At 42.0% G+C, this 24,865-nt stretch overlaps 1 protein-coding gene across 3 annotated transcripts in view; it reads right to left on the reverse strand.

Annotated features, from left to right (window-relative positions):
- CEP89 (centrosomal protein 89) overlaps positions 1-24,865 on the reverse strand; it is a 67,418-nt gene that overhangs the window by 26,839 nt on the left and 15,714 nt on the right. For all 3 annotated transcript variants that reach the window (XM_010989107.3, XM_010989106.3, XM_031458565.2), the window contains 8 exons: positions 19,828-19,930; positions 17,121-17,149; positions 13,804-13,846; positions 11,335-11,553; positions 10,025-10,167; positions 3,438-3,488; positions 3,189-3,272; positions 348-451 (listed from right to left, as the gene is read on the reverse strand). In XM_010989107.3, coding sequence (XP_010987409.1) covers positions 348-451; positions 3,189-3,272; positions 3,438-3,488; positions 10,025-10,167; positions 11,335-11,553; positions 13,804-13,846; positions 17,121-17,149; positions 19,828-19,930 — 776 coding nt within the window. The remainder of the gene's footprint in view (positions 1-347; positions 452-3,188; positions 3,273-3,437; positions 3,489-10,024; positions 10,168-11,334; positions 11,554-13,803; positions 13,847-17,120; positions 17,150-19,827; positions 19,931-24,865) is intronic.

Here is a 24,865-nt window from a genome sequence, read left to right on the forward strand (position 1 = left end):
GGAAAGGACAGTAATGAAGTTTGAATCGTCAACTGTCTCAGTAAATTCTTAAAATGTAAAATTTCAAATGGAGGGACCGGGGATTGAACCCAGGACCTCATGCATGCTAGGCATGTGCTCTACCACTGAGCTATAACCACCCCCCCTAGAATTTTTAAAGTAATCTTTCAAATACAAGTTTAGAATAATTTAGTAGGTTTTTTTTCACTGCACCGTAGTAATTTCTTAGAAACTCTCTCTTAAAATTTTTTAGTTAAAATACAGATATAGTTGATAATTTAACAAAGTTTATTCTAGTATCTTTTTTTTTTTAATTAGCAAAATATCAGAAGCAAAACACCACTTGCCATTCCTCACTGGTGACAGGGCTACTCTTATTTAACTCTTGGTGCAATTCTTCATTTTCTTTCACCACTTCCTGGACTCGCATCCTAAACGTTCTCATTTCCTCCTGAAATAAAATTTATATAAATTGTAATACACACATTATACTCATACTTGTATTTCTTTGTTCTTTTTTTGAGGAGGGGTAATTAGGTTTATTTATTTTTAGAGGAGGTACTGGGGATTGAACCCAGGACCTCATGAAGGAGAAATAATAAAATGACTGCACATAGGCTAACAAATTCTCAGCTTTATGCTTACCTCCTGCTTTTAGCACAGTCAGCAAACCCGACTGGTCGGACACTGCTCCCAGCCCCAGGCCCATTGTTAAAGCTAAAGTTATTGATTTCACTGTTTTTACTTTACTCTGGCAATTAAAATTTATAACCATGTTTGGCTTCTGAGTCGTTCTCCAGGAAGAAGGTCACGGAGCTGTAACCCTGCAAAACAGGCTAATTTGTCAAAAAGGAGAAACACACCACAGGTGTTTACGAGATGAAAAGACTGGAAAAGTTACAACTACCAGTCTCTATGGAACTGCTGCCTGAGGACGTCCTGACGCCAAGAAATCTTGTGACAAGATAAATGATTCTGTTGACTGCCTAAGCTATGACTGTGTAACCACCCCACCCCATCCCCACGGGGGGTTCACAGTTTTGAAGGCATCAGCCTGCTGTGGGTTCCCTTTGCCCGGCAAAGCAATAAAGCTGCCTCTTTTCCTCTAAGCTCCAAGACCCGGTCTTTGAGTTATTTGGCTCGTCAGGGACGGGGGCTGACATTTCGGCAACACTCATGCATGCTAAGCACGCGCTCTACCCTTGAGCTCTACCCGCCCCCCTGCTGTTGCTGTGACTAAAATCAAACGTTAATAGCTTTTTAGCAAAATCTCATGATGCCAGCAGACTTAAACTCAGTACCAGCACCAAGTGCCTGCCCTTGAGGGGCTCACAGTCTAGAGAGAAAAAAATAGGAGACAGACGATGGCAAGGACATGGGACAAAGCACCTCAGGTCTTAAATATTCAATTCCTAATTTGATGACATTTTTCTGTTAATTGTTGAATATTTGAAATGATAAAAGGGAATTTAAAAAGGCAGAGATGCCTATGAACACTACAGTTTTTCCTTTGTTTAAAGACTTTGGGGGATAAATTGGAGCTTTTTTAGATAAAAATAAGAATTTTTCATCCTCACTAAAGCCCATTTTGGTGGGAAGGGGCTTAGTGTGGGGGCTGGAGGCACATAATTTTGCCCCGTTACCATCACGAGAAACCCCCCTTACTTAAAGCCATCGGTCAGGACGGCTTCATCGCTCACGAGCCCCACGTGAGGACCGTTCTCGGTCTGTTTCCAACTCCCAATAGCCTGTGCTGGGTCTCCTCCATTACGGCTTCCCTCAGTTAGCCCCTGGCCAGTTCCAGTGCCCCGTGCTGCCTTTCGGCGAGGATCTCAGGCGCCAGGATTTATTCTGGGGTGCTTCTAAGTATTCTCCTCCCAGCTATCGGACACTTAGGCTCACACCTGCCTCACTGAAAGCAACAATGCCAGGCAACTGCTCTTTCTCTTGCCCTTCTGCCTGGGCACACTCCCCAGTCACTGGCAGTCCACTGGCTTTCTCAGAACAGGGGTCAGGCAAACGAACACCTGGGGGCCAGTGGCCTGTTTTCTGTATGAAGTTTTACTGAAATAGGCCAGGCTTATTAGTTTACCCCTGGTCTACGGCCACTTTCATGCTGCAGAGGCAAAGCTGAGTACCTGCAAACAGAGCCTGCATGGCTCCCAGAGCCTAAGACAGTCACTAAGTAAATATTTACAGAAAATGATTCCTGAACTCTATTTTAGAAGGAACGCTAAATAAGTATTTTTATTATTTGGTTTGATATTTAACAGATTAGTATAAGATTAATTCACCCTCTTTAAAAAATTGTGTCCAATAGGAAGTCTGCAAGAGGAGGCTCAAGTCTGCATTATGTGGGCCGTATACGTGGGACAGCATTACAGGAACAGGCTGGGTGACTCTTAACACATCCTTCCAGCCAGGGATCCTAGAAAAACCAACACTTCTCCCCTGAGATCTCTTTGGCTGCCTAAATAAGGAACGTAGGCAGAGGTGGGTAGCACAGAAAGCCATGGGATGTCTCTACAACACCTGCACAGCCTTGGGTTCCTGTATGATCAGAAGGAGCTCTGCTCCAGAGGCCACTGCCATGAAAGAGTAGTGAACAAGGCAGAAACGAATGAAACCCTCGCTTTCTCGCCATACCAACAGCTCAGTAACTGGACTCCCTGGGACCAGCTCTTCATAGAATAAAGAAGCATTTAAGTCGGCCTAAAACACCTGCTCCTCTTCCTCCCCTGTCTGCCCAAACATCCCTTTTACCGGCGCTATTTGCAGCTGCACAGTACCAGGAGAGGAGTTCCCCCACTGCTGCCTTCTCTGCACCCCAAGATCCTAGTCCACGTGGGGCTGCCTGTCTGGGAGACCACAGCCTCCAATGCAGCCCTGCCCAGTTCCTCCCTCCAAACCTCTCCCATCTACCCCCACCCAGCCCTCCTGCACTGCCCATCACTCCCGCCTGCCTCCTGTCTCCCTTCCTTTCCTCTTTCCTTCCCTCCCTCTTTCCTTCTCCCCACCCCCACCCCGCTACACGCCTTCCTTTCTTCCTCCTTGCCTTTCTTTAACAAACACTTGGGCACCTGCTAGATGCTGGGTATACCTATCTTTCCAAGCAAAATGTTGCTTCCGAGTTAGAATCTGTCTTCTTTTTGATAAACCTTGTCCTTCTGAGACCTTTGCCAACCTACCTGAAGGCTGGCATTGAGCTCATCCTTCTCCTTCATCCTGTCTTCATAGGCCAGCAACAAGGGGCACAGGTACTTTATATCCAACTGAACAGAATGGAATAGACAACATTACTATCTTTCTATGTCTAAATACAATCAGCACGTCTTCTAAAAGGAAAGAAAATATACTTAATTTGGAATGGACTTTAATATAGCTATTCAATTATAGCCCAGAAAATATGGGCCTGAACTTAAATAACTTTCACTTACCAACCAGGGTGGTGTAGGGCCCTTGGATGGGAGGCCTTCAATATTTAAACTCTAAGAACAAAACACAACAGTGAAGACAAATTAAACTACACTTCCTCTGAAATCTCCAGCCTAAGATATTCTTCATCTAGACCAGACATCAGCTATCTATGCATTGATATGTATGTATATTTACATATGAAAAAAATTTTTTCTGAAATGTTTGAGTAATTTGCAGATATAACGCTCCTTTTCCTCTAAATACGTCACTGTACATTTCTTAAAAAGAAAAACATTCCTTAACTTAACCACCGAACCATCATAAAATCAGGAGTTCAAGACTGATGCAATGCTATATTCTAATCTACAGACTGTATGTGAATTTTGCCTATTTTCCCACTGATGTCCTTTTCTGATCAAGAATCCAATTAAGGGGAGCAGGGTTTAGCTCAGTGATAGAGTGCCTGCCAAGCATGTACGAGGTCCTGGGTTCAATCCCCAGTACCTCCATTAAAAATAAATAAATAAACCTAATTATCTCCCCCCAAAAATTAAAAAAAAAAAAAAAAAAGAATCCAATCCAGGATTACACTTTGCATTGAGTTGTCAAAACTTTCAGTATTTTAAATCTGGGACGTATCTAGTAATTTTTTATTGGATGCCAATAAAACTTTTCCAATGTTATGCTGTCTGGATTTTGTTGTCTTCTTTTAAAGTCTTTTGTTTTCTTCTTTTGCTACTCACGGATCAGCTTGATGCTTTTGAGGCTTATCTTTTTACCCTGGTGAAGGTGGGTCTTTACTGAAAGGCTGGTTTGGCCATACCGCTAAGGCCTGGTCCTTCTGGGCTGTTTACTCAAGGCCTCAGGGTTCAGCAAGGTCTCTGCACTGTGGCTGGTCAGAACCCAAAGGTCTCCCTGGTGCTGACTATTTAGTTCACAGCTCTCTGAACTCGTTTTCTGCCTGACCTCTGAGTTTCATCCTTCACGTGTGCAGATTAGCATTCAACAAAAAACTGCAAGGAACCCCTTGGAGACTCAGGTAGCTCTTTCTCTCCATAGCTCCTTCCTCTCTGGTATTCCTGCCCTGCCAATCTTGTCTCTGTTTCTGAAACTGAAAGTCTCCTCAACTCAGTGAGACAGCTCTCCTGCTGGGACTGCTCCAGCCAGCACTGCGAGACGATGTACCCCCAAGCAGAAAGCAAGGTGAGCAGGAGGCTTGTTTCCTTCCTCCTCTCCAACATCACCGAGCTGCCTGCTGCCTGACGTCTGTAAACAGCTGTATTACATATTCCGTCCAGTTTTCTAGTTGCTTACAGTAAGAGCACAAATCTCACAACAGTAATTTCTTAGCTTCTGGCCCTGAGGGAATAATTTCCTATTCCACAAAAATGTTCTAATGCATTCCCCACCCCATGATTCACTGAGCAAACACCGAACGCTTACTACGTCACTGTGGACGTCACAGCGCAATCGTTGTTGTTCATGGTCCAACACAGAGATTAAATCCTCTCACAGAAGTCAACATAACACACACACACACAGTACAAGGTACAAGGTGCCTTAAGAGGGGTACAAACAAGTCTGCCACAGATGCAGAGAGACAGCACCTCTGGCTGGAGGGACCAGGGAAGACTGTCACAGAGATGTGCAGCTGCACAGGGAGAAGGGTGTGCGCACTCTGTGGGGCGGGGGGGCAGTGGCCTGTCACTGGGCCTGTCATGTAGCCTTTTTAAAGAGAACTGTTCCGATTTTTTTAAATTTTATTTTTCTATTTAGAGTAGACCTTTCAATATTTCTTTTAGCATAGGTTTAGCATTGCTGAATTCTTTTAGTTTTTGCTTGTCTGTGAAATTCTTTATCTCTCCTTCTATTCTAAATAAATTGACATATAGTAATTGACTGTACTTCAAAAAAAGAAGAGAGGTTAAATTAATTAATTAATTAAAGAGAGCTGGTTTGTCCACAGCCCTGCAGAAGGCCCTGGCCTAGGAAGCCTGTTTCGGCTCATAGGACCCCAAGAACTTTAATGTTTTTGTTAAAAAGTTAACATCATGTTAAGTAAAAGAAGTCAGTCACAAAAGACCACATATTGTGTGATTCCATTTATATGAAATATTCAGAACAGGCAAATCCACAGAGACATAAAGGAGATTAGTGGTCTGCCAGGGCCAATGTGGGTGGTGGAGAGTGACTGCTAACAGGTATGAGATTTCTTGTTGTGATGAAAATGCTCTTAAACGGATTGTGGTGATACTTGTACAATTCTGTGAATACACTAAAAGTCGCTGAATTGCACACTTTACATGGGTGAATTGGATGGTATGTGAATTATATCTCAAAGCTACTGTGAAAAACTTTTAAATGAAGTCCTACTTCAAGAAGAAAGACAGAAGCCCACAGAGCTGCTCTGAACTCCCAGGAGCCCCGTGAGAACACTGTATGCACCTGGCTTCTCCCCTTGATCCCAGGAGGGACCAGTCAGCTGCACATCCTGACAACCCCACCCCCGCCACCAGCCCGCACACACCCATCACACACGTGACTCTCTAGGGCACAGACCTGAGCTGCTGGCTCCTCACAACACCTGACTCAGTGATTTTCTCAGTGCGTTTGTCAAACTGAATTCTGCAATCCTTCTTCTCGAGTAAAACCTAGCCTGCTTTCTCCTCTCTTTATGTACACATACATTGTGAAAGGAGTCACACCACCAAGTCAATGACACAGCCCTCACCTCACATATTTACTGTTTCAATGGACAGAACACTGAAGTTCTACTCTTTTAGCAAGTTTCAATTATACAATACAGTATTATTAACCATAGTCACCAAGTTATACATTAGGTCATCAGATCTTATTCATCTTATAACTGAAAGTTTGTACCCTCTGACCTGCTTCCCCCTGTTGCCCACAGACCCTAGCCCATGGCAATCATCATTCTACTCTCTGCTTCTATGAGTTCAACTTCTTTTTTGTAGATTCCACATAGAAGTGATACTGAGCAGTATTGTCCATCTTTGTCTGGCTTACTTCACTTAGAATGATGCCCTCCATGTTCATCCATGCTGCTGCAAATGGCTGAGTTGCCTTCTTTAAGGCTGAGTAGTATTCCACTGCATGCTTATATGTCACATTTTATTATATTATTTATATATATACATATATAATATGACATAATCACATTTTCATTATCCATTCATCTACTGACAGACACACACTTCGTTTTCATTGGCTATTGTAAATAATGCTGCAATGAACATGGGAATACAGACATCTCTTCAAGATACTGATTTTGTTTCCTTTAGATATATATCCAGAAGTGGGACTGCTGAATGGTGTGGTAGTTTTCCTTTTAATTTCTTGAGGAATCTCCATACTGTTTTCCATAGTGGCTGCAGCAACTTACAGTCCATCAACAGTGAACAAGGGTTCCCTTTTTCCTGCACCCTTTCCAGAATCTGTTATCTCTATCTTTCGATAAAAGACATGCTAACAGGTATGAGGTGATATTTCATTGTGGTTTTAATTTGCATTTTCCTGATGACTAGTGATGCTGAGCAACTTTTCATATACCTGTTGGCCATCAGTGTATCTTCACTGGAAAAATACTGAATAAAAGTGGTGAGAGTGGCATCATTGTGTTGCCCCTGAAGCTTTCAGCTTTTCATCTTTGAGTACGGTGTTGGGTGACGGGCTTGTCATATCTGGCCTTCATCATGTTAAGGTATGTTCCTTCTACACCTAGTCCGTTGAGAGCTTTTATCATAACAGTATGTTGAATTTTTGTCAAATGCTTTTTCTGAATCTATGGAGACAATCATACCATTTTTACTCTTCATTTTCTTAATGTGGTGCATCATATTGACTAATTTGTGGATTTGAACCATTCCTGCATCCCAGGAATAAACAGCACTTGATCATGGTGCTGAACCCTTTTCATGTACAGTTGTCCCTCAATATCTGTAGGGGACTGGTTCTAGGACCCGCCATGGATACTAAAATCTGCAGATGCTCAAGTCCCGTAGCCAGCTCTCCACAACCACGGTTCTTCTCTGCAGATTGTGTAGTATTGTACACATTTATTGGAAAAAAAATCCACATATAAGTGGACCCAGGCAGTTCAAACCCATGCTGTTTGAGGGCCATCTGTACTGCTTTATTTGGTTTACTAATATTTTGTTGAGGACTTCTGTATCTCTGTTCCTCAGGGATACTGGCCTGCAATTTTCTTTTCTTGGAGCATTCCTGTCTGGTTTTGGCATCAGGGTAATGCTGGTCTTGTAAAATGAGTTTAGAAGTGTCTTCCTCTTGTAAGCAGCACATGAATGGGCCTTGCTTTTTAATCCATTCAGCCATTCTATGTCTTTTGATTGAAGAATATTAGTCCATTTATACTTAAAGTACTTAAAGTAGGTATGGACTTGTTACCGTTTTGCTCGTTGTTTTCTGGCTTTCTGTAATTCCTCTGCTTCCTTTCTTCTCCTGCTCTCTTCAGTTGTGATTTGATGATTGTTCTTTGGAGGTATGTTTGGATTCCTTTATTTTTACTGCATCTACCAGAGGTTTTTGCTTTGTGGTACCATAAGGCTCACATAAAACAACTTATAACAATCTATTTTAACTTGATAACTTAAAGTTCAAATGAATTCCAAAACTACATTTTTTCTCTCCCCCCGTGTTTTATGTTTGTGATGGAGCAATTTACATCTTTTCATTTTGTGTATTAACTAACAAATTATTATAGTTATATTTTTACTATTTTTGTCTTTTAACCTTCATACTAGAAGGTTTATAAGTGATTAACCTACCAACTTTACAAAACTAGATTATCTTGAATTTTACTATATATTTTACCCTTGCCAGTAAAATTTATAATTTCACGTTTTCCTGTTACTAATTAGTGCCCTTTTGTTTTAGCTTAAAGAAAACCCTTTAATATTCCTTGTAAGGCTGGTCTGGTGGTAATTAACTTCTGCTTTTGCATGTCCTGCAGACTCCCTATCTCTGCTTCAATTTTGAAGGACAACTTTGCGAGGTAGTATATTCTTAGTTGGCAGTTTGTTTTATGTTTTTTGGTCTTTTTCCTTTTAGCACTTTGAATATATTTGCCACTCCCTTCTGGTCTACGAAGTTTCTGCTGAAAAATCTGCTGGTGATCTTATGAGGGTTTCCCTGTATGTAACAAGTTGTTTTTCTCTTGCTGCTTTTAAAATTCTCTTGTTTTAACTTTTGACAATTTAATTATAATGTGTTTTGATATAGGTGTCTTTGGATTCATCTTATTTAGAACCCTCTGGGCTTTCTGGATCTAAATGTCTGTTTCTTTCCCCAGGTTAGAGAAGTTTTCAGCATTATTTCTTTAAATGAGTTTTCTGCCCCTCTCTCTCTCTTTCTTCTGGGACTCCCGTTAACACTTGATGGTAGTCCTTAAGCTAGCTTTACTCTTTCTCATTCTTTTTTTTTTTTCTTACTCTTCTGTTTGGATGAATTCCACTGCCCTGTCTTCAAGTTCACTGATCCTTCCTTCTGCTTGCTCTCGTCTGCTGTTGAACCCCTTGAATTTTTCAGTTCAATTATTGTATTCTTCTGCTCTATGATTTCTGTTTGGCACTGTTCAATAGTTTCTGTCTCTTTGTTGAAATTCTCATTTTGTTCATGCTCTTCTGACCTTGCTGATCACACTTATGACCATTATTTTAAACTCTCTATTGAGTAAATCATTTATTTGCATTTCACTAAGATTGATTTCTGGAAATTTATCTTGTTCTCTTCTTTAGAACATACTCCCTTTTTTTCATTTTCCTTGACTCTCTGTGTTGGAGAAAACAGCCACTTCTCCCAGTCTTGACAGAGTGGTCTTGTATAGGAGATGACCCTCATCAGTCTGCCTGGCCCAAGCTCCTGGTTGCCTCTCAAACTTCTGTGATTGTCCAAGCTGCTGTCTTCATTCTTAGTGGCTTCCAGTAGTTGGGGGTGTACCCAAAACCACCAGTGTCCCAAAGGACAGGCTCACAGTCAGCATTTAGATGCAGGCTGACTAGAAGCCAGACTTGCAGGCAGCATCTAGGAAAGTATGCAGTCAAATCCCTTCCAGGAACAAAGTAGGAGACAGGCGTTTTTGCCTGCTCCCTCTGCACTGAGCCCAGGTGGATAGCCACAAAGGGTGCGCCTATGCCCGATTAAAAACTGCTTCTTTCTTTGCTACAGTCCTGTGGAATTCATGAATACAAGCTCCACTGTCTGTAAGAGCTAGGTGATCTGGGGGCCTATAAAAATTAGTCTGCTGTCATGTCAAGGTTTGTGCACTGATAAATAATAGCTATAACCTTGAGGGAAAAGACTAAGAATGAAGCAGCCAACGTGGACTTTTACTCCTTTACTTTATATACGTCTGTCCTGATTTTTTTTTACAAAGAGTTTTTATTGCTTTCGTTTTGAGGGAGGGAGGGAGGGAGGGAGAACATAGAAAGGTCCACAGAAAGATTGTACTTTGGATGTATCTTTTGTTATACCAAATTATAATAAATACGAACCCTTCAGAATTGGAAACCAATTCAACGGTAAAGGATAAAATATCAGAAAATTGATTTTTCTTAATAAGAAACATTACCTCTTCCTTGGATAAATGTCTGAATTTTGTTTGATATCTACTCAGCTCTACATTCAAACGATGCACAGTCATTTTCAATGCATCATTTTCATCCACTAGTTCTTGAGCTTGTTTTCTCAGATAATGTAATTCAGGTGTAGCACCTATTGAAAAAAAGTTAGTATTATACTATACGAACTTTTATCAAATTTATAATGATTTTTATATAAATTGCTGATTGTCTGTCCTTCTTTCCCTTTTAAGCCCATAGAGGCAGTGAATGACAGATATATAGATATAAATGAGTAAAAGTTATGAATATTTTAACCCCACATAGTCAACAGCGTTTTGGAAGTTTGTGGAAGTTATTGCATGTACAATTAAGGTAAGATAAAAGTTTTAGATTGAAAAGAAAAGTCACTGTTTCAGATTATATAGAAGTATGTGCTTGAAGTACATAAAATAAATGAAGAATTTATTAGAACTAATAACTTTCCTACACAATAGTAACGTCCTATTAAAAAACATGACAGAAAATAGATACCACAAAGTAACAGCACAAATTAAGTATCTAGAAATGTGCCTAAGACAAGAAATATTCAGGGTCTGTATAAAGAAAACACAACATCTTTCAACGTACAGAGAAGTAACATTAGTGAATATTTATATAAACTTAGCATTAAAAAGAATTTGACACAAAGGGCATAGCTCATAACAAAAAATGTCTTATATATTTAGCTGAATTATCAACAAACTGAGAAAATATTACGTACATGACAAAGGGCTAAAATCCTTAATATTGAAAGAGCTCCTGCAAATCAAGAGAAAAGATCAAAGCATCTCAATTTGAAGCAAGAAAGAGAAAGAATATGATCTGCGAAGATAATGAAAAAAATTCAATCTAATCAATAATAAACTAAATACAAATTAAATTAAAATAGGATTCTTCTCTCTCTCTTTTTTTTTTTTGCCTATCAAATTAGCAAGGAAAATACAATCCTCATGATTGGTAAATATGTGGTGAAAGAGGCACTTTTATATGCTGCTTATGGAGATAAAAGCTGATATGAAATATGTGTAAAATACTATGCTAAGCATCAAGAAACAAAAGAAGTATTGGAATTCCTTTACTAGAATAATAATGATATAGGAGATGAAATCAAATTTCAACAAGAATATGGATATTAATAAAAGACTTTAAATATCAACAAAATCTCAATAATATTAATATCAACAAATATTATAACATAAGATATTAACTTTCAAAATAAATAAGAAAATTTGAATTCCTATTTGTTCCTTTAATAAAAGAACTGTGTAGTTGTCCCCACCTTCCTGAGAGGATGCTTTCTCAATCTCTTTCAGCTTTCCATTTTCTTTTTCCATCCGTTTAAGTTTTAACTGTAGTTCTTTCATTGATCGTTTTAGTATGTGAAGTTCGAGAGTAAGGGTCTGATTTGCATTGTTTAGATGCAAAGTTTCTTCTTTTAATTCCTCGAACTTTTCTTTGGTTATTTCCATACATCTTTGACGTGTTCTACCAGTTATATCTAAAAAGTCACAGGAAAAAAAAAAGATTTTAAAATAGTAATTGATATTTACAATTTTCCATGAAAATTACAGGAGACTTTATTTCAAAAACCATGTGAGCAACTTCTTTATGTCAGGCCTCATGCTATGTTCTTCGGGTCCCGCAAAGAACATGGCCTGTACAGCAAAGAGTCTGCGGTCTGTTAAGATGACAGTGGGCAACCAGACGAGGGTGACAGAGCGGGGCAGGAGCCGACGGAGGCCCTTGCATACCGTAATATGCAGAGTGCAGGTTCTGTCCTGCAGGCCAGCAGGAGCCAGAAAGACTTTTAGACAGAAGTACAGAAAGGAAGAGGCTCTACTCTCAGATGAATCCCTCAGGCCAGCAGTGAGGAAAGTGATAGGAAGGAGGCCTAGCCTAGAGGCAGGGAGACCAGTCCTGACGCTCCCAGAGTGAGTGAGAGGATGGCGAGGAAGAGACACGAGAGAAGGATTCAGGGGCAAAAACTCAGCAGGGCTCAACAGCCAACTGGGTGTGGACAGTGAGGGAGGGGCAGATCAAGGATAAGCGCCAAGATCTGTGGTTTGGAAGACATCTAGCCAGACCAGGAGCACAAGGGCAGCAGGGGAAGGGGTGCTCAGGGCCCCAAGCTCCGAAGGCAGCCTCAGCCGGAGGGACTGAGGAGCCACCAGCCCGTGGGTGAAGCTGAAGGCACCAGGGTGAGAAGAAAACCAGAGGCCACAAGGGATCGTTGGAAGGAGTAGTAAGACAGACTGGAGGACAGCAGAGAGCGATGTTCCACAGGGAGGTACGCTCGGAGAGCAAAGGGGGTGAGGACCACAGTGGGCCTCCGGCCGGAGCGCCTCTGAGTGGAGGTGGGGACAGAAGCAGAGCTTGTGGCAGACAGGGAGGGAGCACTGGTGGCTCCAGACAGCCTCCCCTGACCGCTGATGCACATATAGCCAACCCCTGGAACATGAAAGTCTAAGAAATGAGTAATTCCACAGCTACACTGAAAACAAGAGGCGAGCCACAAGGAATCCCGGAAAGAAAACATTTGCGATTAGACTGAAGATGGAAGCTGCAGCCTCAAATATGCCGGGAGAGGTCAGCTATACGAGGCAGGAGTGCTTTCAGGGGTGTGCCTCGCCCTGGCAGGCAGTGGGGACACAAAGTGGCCCAGAAAGGACTGATGAGGTGTCCAGTTAGAGCGCCAGATGGGAGTGGCAGGGGCGCCCATTGCCGGGCGGTTCCTACAAACCCTGAGGTCAGAGAGGCAGGGCAGGCCCAGGAGTCTGGAGGAACCCAGGAGGAAGAGGGGCCCCCAGACCCCATATGCCCTGTCCGTCCCCGTCAGTCACTGGGGACAGGTGGGACGCCGATCAGCACCCTGGATCCCCCTGAGCAGCCCGCAGTACGCAGTACGCGGATACAGCATCCCCAGGCAGACAACAGGGGACGTCTCCCAAGGACCAGGGTGAACACATCACCAAGAACCATGTGAGCCAATAGAAGCACCAAAACCAACTAACAGGGGACAGAGTGGCTGTGGCACAAACTACAAGAGTTTAGAACGAGTGTGGTTAAGACTCTCAGAGAGCTGCTTGTCAGTGCTTAACAGAAATCATGGAAATAAGCAGTTTCACTAATAACACAAATTCAAAGGATGGGCTGAGCAGCAGAATACATACAACGAAGAATGAACCTGTCGGTGAGACGTTAGAGCCCCACCAGTATCCCAGAATACAGCACCGAAAACACGGAGGGAGAAAGAATGAAAACAAAGTCAGTCCAACATAGAGGACAGACCAAAGTCTTGATACCTGAAAGGATCTTCAGACGAGCGATGTGAGATGTAACAGGGAAAAATTACAACAGCCACTTTGGAAGCTTAATAAGGCTCCCCAAACTGTAAAGGGGAGAGCACCCTAGAAAGTATCTCCAGCCCCTGAGCAGAGCCCCCATTGCATCCACCCCCTCCCAGTGTCTGCTCACATCCTACAGGTAGATCCCCTCCCCTCCCCCCAGGATCTGAGCACATCCCATGGGGACATACATCCGCCATCCAACATACGAATGCTTGGACTCCCTTTCAAGGCAAAGGCAGAAGTTCAACAAACTGCTACCTCTTACCAATTCTGATAACGGGACAGAAGCAATAGCCTTTGCAGGGGGAGAAAACGGTGACCTTTATTTTATGTGAGATTATTCTGGATATCCTCTAAAACAATAAGCTTTTCAATCACAATGAGATTCAAAAGACAAGTACCTGGAGAGGGTGGAGGTTTTTCACATAATGGTGGCTTCCCGTCCTAGGGAAGAAAAACCATGAGTGTGATGAATTAAGAGTCTTAGCATCTTCTGAAAGCAGAGTGGCACAAGCAGCTAGGTCCTCACGTACCACTTATTTAAGCACTTTTCTCTCCTCCCTTCATGTTGGCTCTTGTAGTTGCCAGTTTGTTTTAGCTTTAGAAACTTTCACATTCATTGTTTCTTTCACCTGAGTCTAAACCTTTAGGGTCTTCCCCTCTCGGCAGGTTCTCTGAGGCAGGGAGGGAAGTCCTACTTTCTTTCTGTGTTTTTGTCCGTAAGTTCAGTCACTGTGTCTTTTTTTTTTTAATTGAACTATAGTTGATTTACAATATTGTGTTAGCTCCCTCACACCATACACAAAAATAAACTCGAAATGGCTTAAAGACTTAAACATAAGATAAGACACTATAAACCTCCTAGAAGAAAACACAGGCAAAACATTCTGACACAAATCTTAGCAATGTTCTCCTAGGTCAGTCTACCCAGGCAATAGAAATAAGAGCAAAAATAAACAAATGGGACCTAATTAAATTTATAAGCTTTTGCACAGCAATGGAAACCACAAGCAAAAAAAAAAAAAAAAAAAAAAAACAACAAAATGACAACCCACGGAATGGGAGAAAATATCTGCAAATGAAGCGACTGACAAAGGTTTAATTTCCAGAATACTTCCAGCTCATACAACTTAATAACAAAAAAACAAGCAACCCAATCCAAAAATGGGCAGAAGACCTAAACAAACATTTCTCCAGTGAAGATATACAAATGGCCAATGGGCACATGAAAAAATGCTCAATATCACTAATTATCAGAGAAATTCAAATCAAAACTACAATGAGGTATCACCTCACACCAGTTAGAATGGCCATCATTCAAAAGTCCACAAACGATAAATGCTGGAGAAGGTGTGGAGAAAAGGGAACCCTCCTACACTGCTGGTAGGAATGTAGTTTGGTGCAGCCATTATGGAAAACAGTATGGAGATTCTTCAAAAAACTAAAAATAGACTTACCATATGATCTAGCAATCCCACTCCTGGGCATACATCCAGAGGGAACTTTAATTAGAAAAGATACATGCACCCCAATGTTCATAGCAACACTATATACAATAGCCAAGACATGGAAATAACCTAGATGTTCATCAATAGATGACTGGATAAAGAAGTTGTGGCAGATTTATATAATGGAATACTACTCAGCCATAAATAATAACAAAATAATGCCATTTGCAGCAGCACAGATGGACCTGGAGATCATCATTCTAAGTGAAGTAAGCCAGAAAGAGAAAGAAAAATACTATATAAGGGGGAGGGTATAGCATAAGTGGTAGAGGGTATGTTTAGCATGCATCAGGTTCTGGATTCAATCCCGAGTACCTCCTCTAAAAATAAATAAACCTACTTACCTCCTCCCACCAAAAAAAAAAAATTACAAAAAAAAGAAAAATACCATATGATATTACTCATATGTGGAATCTAAAAAAAAAAAAAAAAAGGAAAGAAAAAAGAAAAAAGAGAACACTAATGAACTCATCTATAAAACAGAAACAAACTCACAGACATAGTAAACAATCTTAATAGTTTCCAGGGGAAAGGGAGTGGGAAGGGATAAACTTGGGAGTTTGAGATTTGCAAATATTAACTATTATATATAAAACAGATTAAAAAACCAAATTTCTTCTGTATAGCACAGGAAACTATATTCAACATCTTGTATAACCTTTAATGAAAAAGAATATGAAAACAAACATATGTACATATGTATGAGTGAGATGTCACGCTGTACACCAGAAACTGACACACTGTAACTGACTATACTTCAATAAATTAAAGGAAAAAACCCCCAATATTGTGTTAGTTTTAGGTGTACAGCAAAGTGATTCAGTTATACATATATATTTATTTTCCAATTCTTTTCCATTATAGGTTACTACAAGATATTGAATATAATTCCTTGTGCTATGTAGTAAATCTTTGTTGTTTATTTATATTATATGTAGTAGTATGTATCTGTTGATCCCATACTCCTAATTTATCCCTCTCTTCACTTTCCCTTTGGTAACCATAAGTTTGTTTTCTGTGTCTGTCAGTTTATTTCTGTTTTGTACGTAAGTTCATTTGTATTGTTTAGATTTCTACATATAAGTGGTATCATATATTATTTGTCTTTCTCTGTCTAGCTTACTTTACTCAGTATGATAATCTCTAGGTCCATCCACGTTGCTGCAAATTTCATTCCTTTTTGCTGGCAATATTTCATTCCTTTTTATGACTGAGTAATATTCCATTGTATATATACCACAACTTCTTTATCCATTCATCTGTTGAGGGACACTTTATGTCGTGGCTATTCTAAATAGTGATGTTATGAACACTAAGGTGCGTGTTATCTTTTTGAATTGCAATTTTCATTTTTTTCTGGATATATGCCCAGGAGTAGGATTGCTGGAACATATGATAACTCTATGTTAGTTTTTTAAGGAACCTCCATACTGTTCTCCATAGTGGCTGCACCAATTCACATTCCCACCAGCAGTGCAGGAGGGCTCCTTTTTCTCCACACCCTCTGCAGCATTTATTATCTGTAGTCGGTCACTGTGTCTTCACATGCAGGTCCCATGAGTGACAGGCCATCAGTTCACATTCTAAAGCATGTGATATGACTGTAAGTGCAGAGCAGAGATGTACAAAGCAAACTCCCACCAGTCTTTTCTCTTTTTCCTTTCCACCGGGGGGAATATGCAGAAAGACCCCATAAGCTGCAGAGAAGCATGTTTTCAAAGTGCTGAGCAAAGAATACAAGATCTTCCTTTTCAACCCAAATTTTAAGAGGAAAGAGAAGGCTTTGAACTTTTGTTCATTTTTCCATTACACATAGTCTGATATTAAGATTCTAATCTCTGCTGAAAAGTAGATAAAGTTATAAATTAACTCTACTGAGAAGTCTTTAATTTTTAAACTGCTTTGACATCACAGAATTTAAAACTTAAGTATAATTATTTTCATGTCTGCAAAGTGATTATTGTCTATTCTTTCCACAAAGTAGAATGCATATTAGTAATTTCTAATCTCTCAATACATTACATTCATTTTAAACTATGGAAAACATGAGTTTCTTCATATTTTAACAGTATCTTAAAAAGAAAAAAACATTCAGTGGAAAAGAACTCTTAAGGGGAGTTTTTAGCCCTACAAATCACTGAAGTTCTTTTGAAATTATGGTGGAAATTCTGTTTATTGAGAAAACCAGTATTTTAAAAAACTAATCTTACCTTTAAATTCAGAACCGAATGTTTACCATCTGGTTAAAAAAGAGAGAGAGAAAACTTTGTAAAGCAGATAGACATTTGACAACTCAGAAGAGTACCACCTTAGGAACTCACCTTCTGCCAGATGACCTAAACAAGGCCTGGGCCTGGCATGGGGGGGTGGGAGGACAGCCTTCACAAGGTCCCATGACAAGCTGGTCCCAAGCCAGGCAAGAGCCGGAACTGTCTGCTCTGTCTCTCCCTCCTGCTGTTTCTGAGCACCTTCAGTGGCTCACATGACCACAGAACCAAGGCCAAACTCCTCAATGTGACTTTGAGCCTTCCCTGTGGGGGGTGAGGGGGTGTCCATCCTACGGTCCCAATACCTCTCCTCCGGGTGCTCCCTATACGGTCCACCCGCCACTCCCCAGATGGGCTAAGGCTCCAACCTTCTCTGCCTTTCCTGCCTGGTAGGAGCCATTCGACTTGGTCAGATGCTGGTACCTTGACCAAAGGATGTCAGTGTCCGATCTAGGCCGGGCACTGCTAAGGTGCAGAGTGGCCCCTTGGGCCAGCAGGGCTCGAGGCTTTAGTGTCTAGATAATAATTATCAGCTGGCATTTATGCAGGGCACTGTGCTTCACACACATGACTAAATATAATCCTTACGATAATCTGATGAGAGGAGCACTCAAACTGATTAGAAGTGGGGTTAAGTAACTCAGCCAAGCCTCTCACCACCTGGAAATGACAGAGCCAAAGCACTAAAATCCAGGGTTTCTGATTTGCTGTCCAAAGATCACTCATAGCAGACTCTCCAAAGAGCTTGTTAAAAAATACAGACCCCCACCCCCCCATCCAGGGCCCCAGCCCAGAGTCACTGACTTAGAATTTGGAGTTGGCGTGGGGCCTTTTTCACAGGTGTCCAGAGGCTTTTAATGACCACCACAAACCAAAAACCACTGCAGGAGCTTCACTCCCTCCCAACCACCACCTGTGCTCCAAGTTCACCTCCCCAAGAGCACCAGTCATCACTGCCTCTCACCTCTAAACCCATCTTTATTGCCTGCTTGGTTACGGCAGTATACAGTTCCACCCGGCCAGGTGGCGCAATAATACACTTCATCAGTAGAGGGCGCTGAAGAGACACTGGAGAGGGAAGGCGCCTGGGTTCCCGGTTCCAGACAGCTGTCTCATCTCTCTCTCTTTCCCTGGGGCTCTCTTTCTTCCTCCTCTCCTCCCTCCGTTCCTCCTTCTAGGTGGCCAGCAGCACTTCCCATGGGTGGCTTCTCCTGGAACTCCCCTGGAGAGGGCAGCTACCCAGCGAGTTCTGTTAGTGCAACACCTCGGCTAACTTCACCAGCCAGCGCGGCCACAGACGCACCCTCTCCAACGCCTTCATCTCAGCCTTCAGTGATTTTCCAGATGTTTCTTCCCTTGGGGGCTCTACGTTAACTAGAAACTGTTCCCTCTATCGGGCTACTCCTGCATTCTTTAGATTTCTTTATACCCCTTAGTGGGCAATCCTGTTATAGTTAATAATTAATCCTTTATATTGAACTTTCCCTGTTCAAATCACTGTGAGCCTTTTCTCTCCTGATTGGACTCAGACTGATAGTCAATGCATCAGGGCCACAGACAGCACAGACATTAGAAAATGGACACACGTGTGTGAACACAGGGAGATATTCAGAATATGCCATGAGACTTTTAAAAAAGGGCACGTAACAAAATAACCTGGATTTTACATACACATTCTAAGTTGTTAAAATTAATTATCTATGGGAGTGCAATTGTGTGTGTTTAACTTTATACATGTCTGCATTTCAGGGTTTTTTTGTTTGTTTGTTTGTTTTTTACAGTGAGAAAGTATTAGTTCTGTAATTCAAAAAGAGATATACCTTTTGCCTGAATTTAATATTCACATGGATTTTGCCCCAGGGGTAAAATATACCTCCTAACCAACTGGCATTTTCTGGCACAGGTGTTACTAGCAGACTGGCATCCAGTTTTCCCATCAGTCCCCTTGTGAAATGACTTATATGGGAGCCTCCTGGAGCCCAAGCAACTCTCAGGGGTCCTGACGAAGCAGTTACTGGTGCCCACTGTAAGCCAGGCTCTCCTTTGCACTTCTCAAACATAAGCCACTTCTTAGGAAACTGAAAACAACCTTTGTGATGATGTGCTGAATTCTCTCACTGTGCCAAATGAAACACACAAAAGTGTGCAGTTATAAAGTTGTATTCTAAACATGTCCACGCACTCATTCATCTAAAACACCTGTGGTGACAGCCCGCTGTGGGCCAGGCCCTGCTCCAGGCGATGGAGACAGCACGGTGACCAGGACAGACAAGCTCACTTGGCCAGGCTATTCCGTGGAGACCACTGTGCACTGGCCCCGCATAGCACTGGACACCAGGGCGCAGAGAGGAAGGCGCGTGGAAAGCTTCAGAGCTTCAGCTGTGACCTCCACCCCAGGTGTCCTCTTGTGACTGACAGAACTGACCAGGTGGACTCCTACGTGAGCACTTTGTACTTTAAAGACACCCTAACACACAGGCAATCAACTGTGGAGTAACTTCTCCCAGTGAAAACAAAACTTGGGATGTTCCTCCTATAATCATGGAACCACAGAACCACAGTATGGAGATGCAATGGCTAGATGTTCCTGCAAAGTAATCAATATTTACTGCCACAAAATGCTTTTATATTAAAAAAAATTTTTTTTTACCTTTTACCTGTGTACACTCTGGGGTAAGAGGTGAGCCTGGAAACCCATCTTGTTCAGAAATATTTTCCTCATCTTCACTGTCCACCCCACGTGACAAGGGAACCTTATTGTTACAAAAGACAAAGAAAGAAACCCGTGATGAGTGCTCTGTGTATCAAATTTCCTCCCAACCCACTCCAATGTCTTATTCCATGCCTTCTCCACTGCTCCCTCCTCCCTGCATAGCACCCAGCACCACCCTGCCCTGGTACTGATGCTGTGGCATGCATCTCTACATGGGACAAGAGCTGCCAACCCGCCCTGTGAGAACCCTTGTCCAGGCAACTGTTTGGGATTGAGGTTCATCACGTTTGCTGGCGCTGAGTCCACTGAAAATGCTTCCTGATGGTGGGGGACCCTCCCCTCCACTGTCTGTGAACATCTCCTACAGAGGTAGCATGAATGGTGGCAGGGCTGCAGAGCTGTCCCTCACAGACCCCTGGGCCAGGACCTGGACCAGCCCTGGTGAACAGGAGACTACTCCGCTGGCAGGGTTCTGGGAGGTGAGGACAGTGGCTGCCCAAGGAGAAGAGCAGTGAATCCCCTAGATTATACATTTACCATGCATTGGTATATATGAGTGGTATATACCCACCAGAAATATACATATATAGAGACGTGAATGTTCACAGCAGCACTATCACTAAAAGCCCCAAACTGGAAACCACCAAACAGTCATCATCAGTAAAATGAATAAGCAGTTGTCACAGCTGTACAATGAGATATCATACAGCAGTAAGAATGAACCAACAAGCGCTACACACAGTAACGGAAGACTCGCAAAAACTCCAAAGAGCACGTACTGGATGATCAAACTCACAGAATGTTCAGAACAAGCAAAGCTAATCTAAAGCCTGTTTTCTAAGATCTAATCTACTCTTGGGAGTCAAGGTGGTGGTTAACTGTAGGGGGACTAGTAACCTCTTCTCAGTCACAAAGGGGCACTTCTGGGCTCCTAGTAATGTTCTTTTTCTTTTAACCTGAGTGGGGGCTACTTTGTAAAAATTCATTTATGGCTTATGTGCCTTTTGTATATATTTAATACATTGATAAATAAGCTTGAAGAATTCTGTGACAATACACTAACAACACTCCAATTTAAAAGTTTTAGTTTAAAACATTTTTTAAACTACCAAATACTTCTGATTGTGAAAATCATCTTGGTAACCAAAACAAAAATTGTCTGGGTACTGAAGGAAGGGGAGGAAGAGGAGGCCAACCCAGTCCCAGCAGTGCCACCATGGATGCCACCACTGGCCTTCCCCTCAGTGTCTGCAGTCCTGGCCTAAGCCCCTCCATCCTCCCTGTGGGTAGGACACTAACTCAGATTTTACAGGGTAAAATGTACATGCTAGAATTTATAGGGTAATCAGTAGAAAGAAACAAACCAGTATAATTTGCAAACTAGGAGAGGGAAAGAAATAGAACTAAAAAAAATAATCAATTCAAAAGGACAGAAGAGGAAAAAAGACCTAGAATAATGGGACAGATGGGACATACACAATAAGATGGCAAATTTAAACTCAAGTATAACCATATCACATTACATATAAAAGGACTAAACAGTCCAGTAAAAAGACAAAGGAAAGTTTTGTCACACTTGGTTAACAAAAACTATATGCTGCATTGAACTGTATACTTTAAACGGATGAATAGTATGGTATGTGAACTGTATCACAGTAAACTTAAAAAACCAGATGCTGTTTACAAGACACAGCTAAATATAAGGATACAGAAAGGTTAAAATTAAAGGATGGAAAAAAAATAGGCCATGCAAATATCAAACAAAAGAAAGACGGAGAATGTCAGGTGGAACAGACATGAAGGCAAAACACATTTTTAGTGACAAACTGTTCGATTTACCAGGAAGATATAATTTTATTATGTGTACACACCTGAAAACATAGTCAGATGCAACATAATACATGTCCTATGATTTCATGCGTGTAAAGTTCAAAAACACGCAGAACTGATCTGTGATATCTTCTATTACTTGGAGGTAACAGCAAGACGTTGGAAAACCTGACAACTTAGCAAGGAAGCTGCAGTGTCTAGACTCTTGTGACTGTGGGGCAGGATGACTGTAAGATCCGGCAGTGATTAACTCTCATGACGCACAGGGTCCAGCCCCCAATGGCACTGTCACCTCCCCAGATGCCTCTCCTCAGATCAATGATGCCAACTTAGAAGGAGGGGAATTTTCCTCCATTTTTAAAGCCTTTTTTTTAAAAAAAGACATCGCTTTATTAGATTTCTAGTGGACACAGCTGATTCATACATTAAAAAAAATTTTTTTTTAAATGAAGTACTGGGGATTGAACCCGGGACCTCGTGCATGCTAAGCGTGCACTCTACCACTGAGCTATGCTCTATCCCCCTCAATGATGCTAACTTAAGAACCCCACCCAAAAGGCATTATACGGTCACTAGAGGTCGAGCAATGGAAGTGTCCAGTTAGCTCCACCTCAGGGTGAAGTCCAGGCAAGAAAGAGTGTGGCCAGAATGTGCAGTGAACCAAGGGCCAACTCTGGAAGGGGCAGTTTTAATTTACAAGGCAGAGGGCCTGCACGGGCCTGCACTGGGACCTTTATAAGTCCAACAACATGCTGGACTTGCCCTGATGTGGTAAATCATGGTCAATAAAATAGGCGTTAGTAAATCCATGCTTCCCCGCTGCCACATGGAGACCCCACCGCGGGAAGATGGCAGGGCTCACTCTGGGTGGCTTCTGCAAACTGGCGGGAGTGAGAGTTGGTGCCTTACTTACTATCCGGGCCTCTTACCGCCACCAGTGAGGGTCGAATTCATGCAGAGGGGTTTGCATTGGTAGAGCAGAGTCAATAACTGACACGCTCACCAGACACTGACCATGGACATTTCTACATGCATACCTGCAAATGCAGACAGGGAGACGGCAGGAGTCGCGCCACAGCGGCACTGCGACACTGCCCATGCAGCTGTCACTGGCCCCCTTTCGACCTGGCTGAGAGCGTCCTGATTTTGTTTGGTGCAGGTGGGCTCAGCCCATCGTAATCCTCTTCCCCTCAGCCAGTAATCGGTAAGGGATGGGCATGTGACCAGTGAGCCTGATGCTGGGAAACTTCTAGGAAAAAATGTTCTCTGTAATGAACACAGAGCAGCCCGACTAGAAGGACCTCGCCCCACTTCTTTCTGCAGGAAGAACCAGCTGCATCTGGTGACCAGGAGGAGGAGGCCAAGGGAATCTCAGGCGCCAGCCCTCGACAGGCAGCCGAAACAATTTTGGAATCTCCTGCCTCTTGATTTTGCTATGTAAGGGAGTTAAATGTCTATTGTTGAAGCTTTATGTTTTGTCTATTTGATTATCTGTAGCCAAGAAAGTGATACAGACATCAAAGTGACCACAGCGGCTTCTCCCGGACGGAAGGGGAGGACTGGAATGTCAGGGTTTCAGGGCGGGCTTTGGCTTTATATGCAAATATCATATAAAAAATCAAAAGTTTTTATAAGACATATATATATATATATTCATGTATACCTGTGTAACAGAAAGAAATTAAAATTTTAAAGCTGTGGGGAGAAACAGGGAACATCCCTAATCCTCAAAAGCAGAGCAGAAGATTCTCCACTACTCCTTGGTCTCCAGAAGTTTCTAGAAATAACTGGTTTACCCACATGAATGACTCCTCCCTGGATCTCCATCCAAGTACATGGCGAACACTCAAATATCTGTTTGTTGGCAGTTGGTTGGGTGAATAAATGACCAAATGAATGAATATGGTATCTGATGACAAGGTGCTCTGCAAATCCACAAATGTGACAATAGCAAGAGTGTGTGTGTGTGTGTGTGTGTGTGTGTGTGTGTGGCAGGAGGAGCTTCAGTAACATCCTACCAGTGATTTCTATTTGAAAATGGTAGCAAGACATTTAGACTACACTCTCTTCTGTAAAACCTATTGAAATCAATCAAAAGAATGAAAAGCAAGCAAGCAAGCAACCCTAGTCAGTGGCCAGAAAGCAAAATCTATTAAACCAAATCTATGAAATCTGAAACAGAGGGAGAATGCCAAAAGCTGCCAAACCTCCTCAGGCTTCAGGTAGGCAGGTGCTCCGAAAATCCCAGCGTGTCACGGTTACAAAGGTCCACAGTGATCCTCTGATGGGTGCGCCGAGAGCAAGGGCGTGACAGTGCCAGGAGACATAAGTCACATCCACAGAGAAGGGAAGGCGGAGAAGCTAAAGGGAGATGCCTGGGAGAGCCCACCTTTACAGAATCCAGCTCTATACTCTCCAGGAAGCTAAAGACAGCACAGAGTGACCTAAGGAACCCAAAGAAGAGATCCAGGAGATCAAGAAAAGTGACAAGGCAACAAAAGGGTGTGAGAAGTAAACTGGCAGAACTAAAAAAAAAGGAAAAATTAAATCAACACAGAGGCAAAAGCTCTAACAAAAGTGATAAAACATAGTGACAAAGTGCGGAGAGAGAGATGAGGTGGGTACACAGAAGAAATCACATAAAGTGGCACTGAAAAGAAAGAGGAGGGACAAGGAACTATAGAAAACATAACAGACATGAAGACAAATAAAGCACAGTTAACAGGTGCATAACTAGTGTTCCCAAAGGAGAATGGAACAACTAGATGATAAATTTAGTCCAAGATAAAATAAAATAGGGGAGGAAATATTGCCTGAAAGTAAGAAAGGGAGATAAAAATCTATATCTGCAGAATTAAATTATATAAATCAAATTTCAGGGGAAAAAAACAGGAAATAATAAACATCATGATTAATCCTAGTGAAATTACTGAACTTCAAAAGAGAAAGAATGAACCTACAAAGGCATCGGGCAGAAAAATCAAGTGACCTCAAAGGGGAGAAGAAAGCAGGCTGTGACCCCTTCTCACCCCATTGCTGTCGCCCTCAGCAGGCGTCTCAGAAAAGGCTACATGGTCTCCCACCACCCTGTGCCCTTCCTTTGTGACATGGGTCATAATTGTGATTGATTAACTATTAATTGTGT

This window comes from Camelus dromedarius, chromosome 9 (assembly GCF_036321535.1).
Source record: "Camelus dromedarius isolate mCamDro1 chromosome 9, mCamDro1.pat, whole genome shotgun sequence".
Taxonomy (NCBI): Eukaryota; Metazoa; Chordata; class Mammalia; order Artiodactyla; family Camelidae; genus Camelus; species Camelus dromedarius.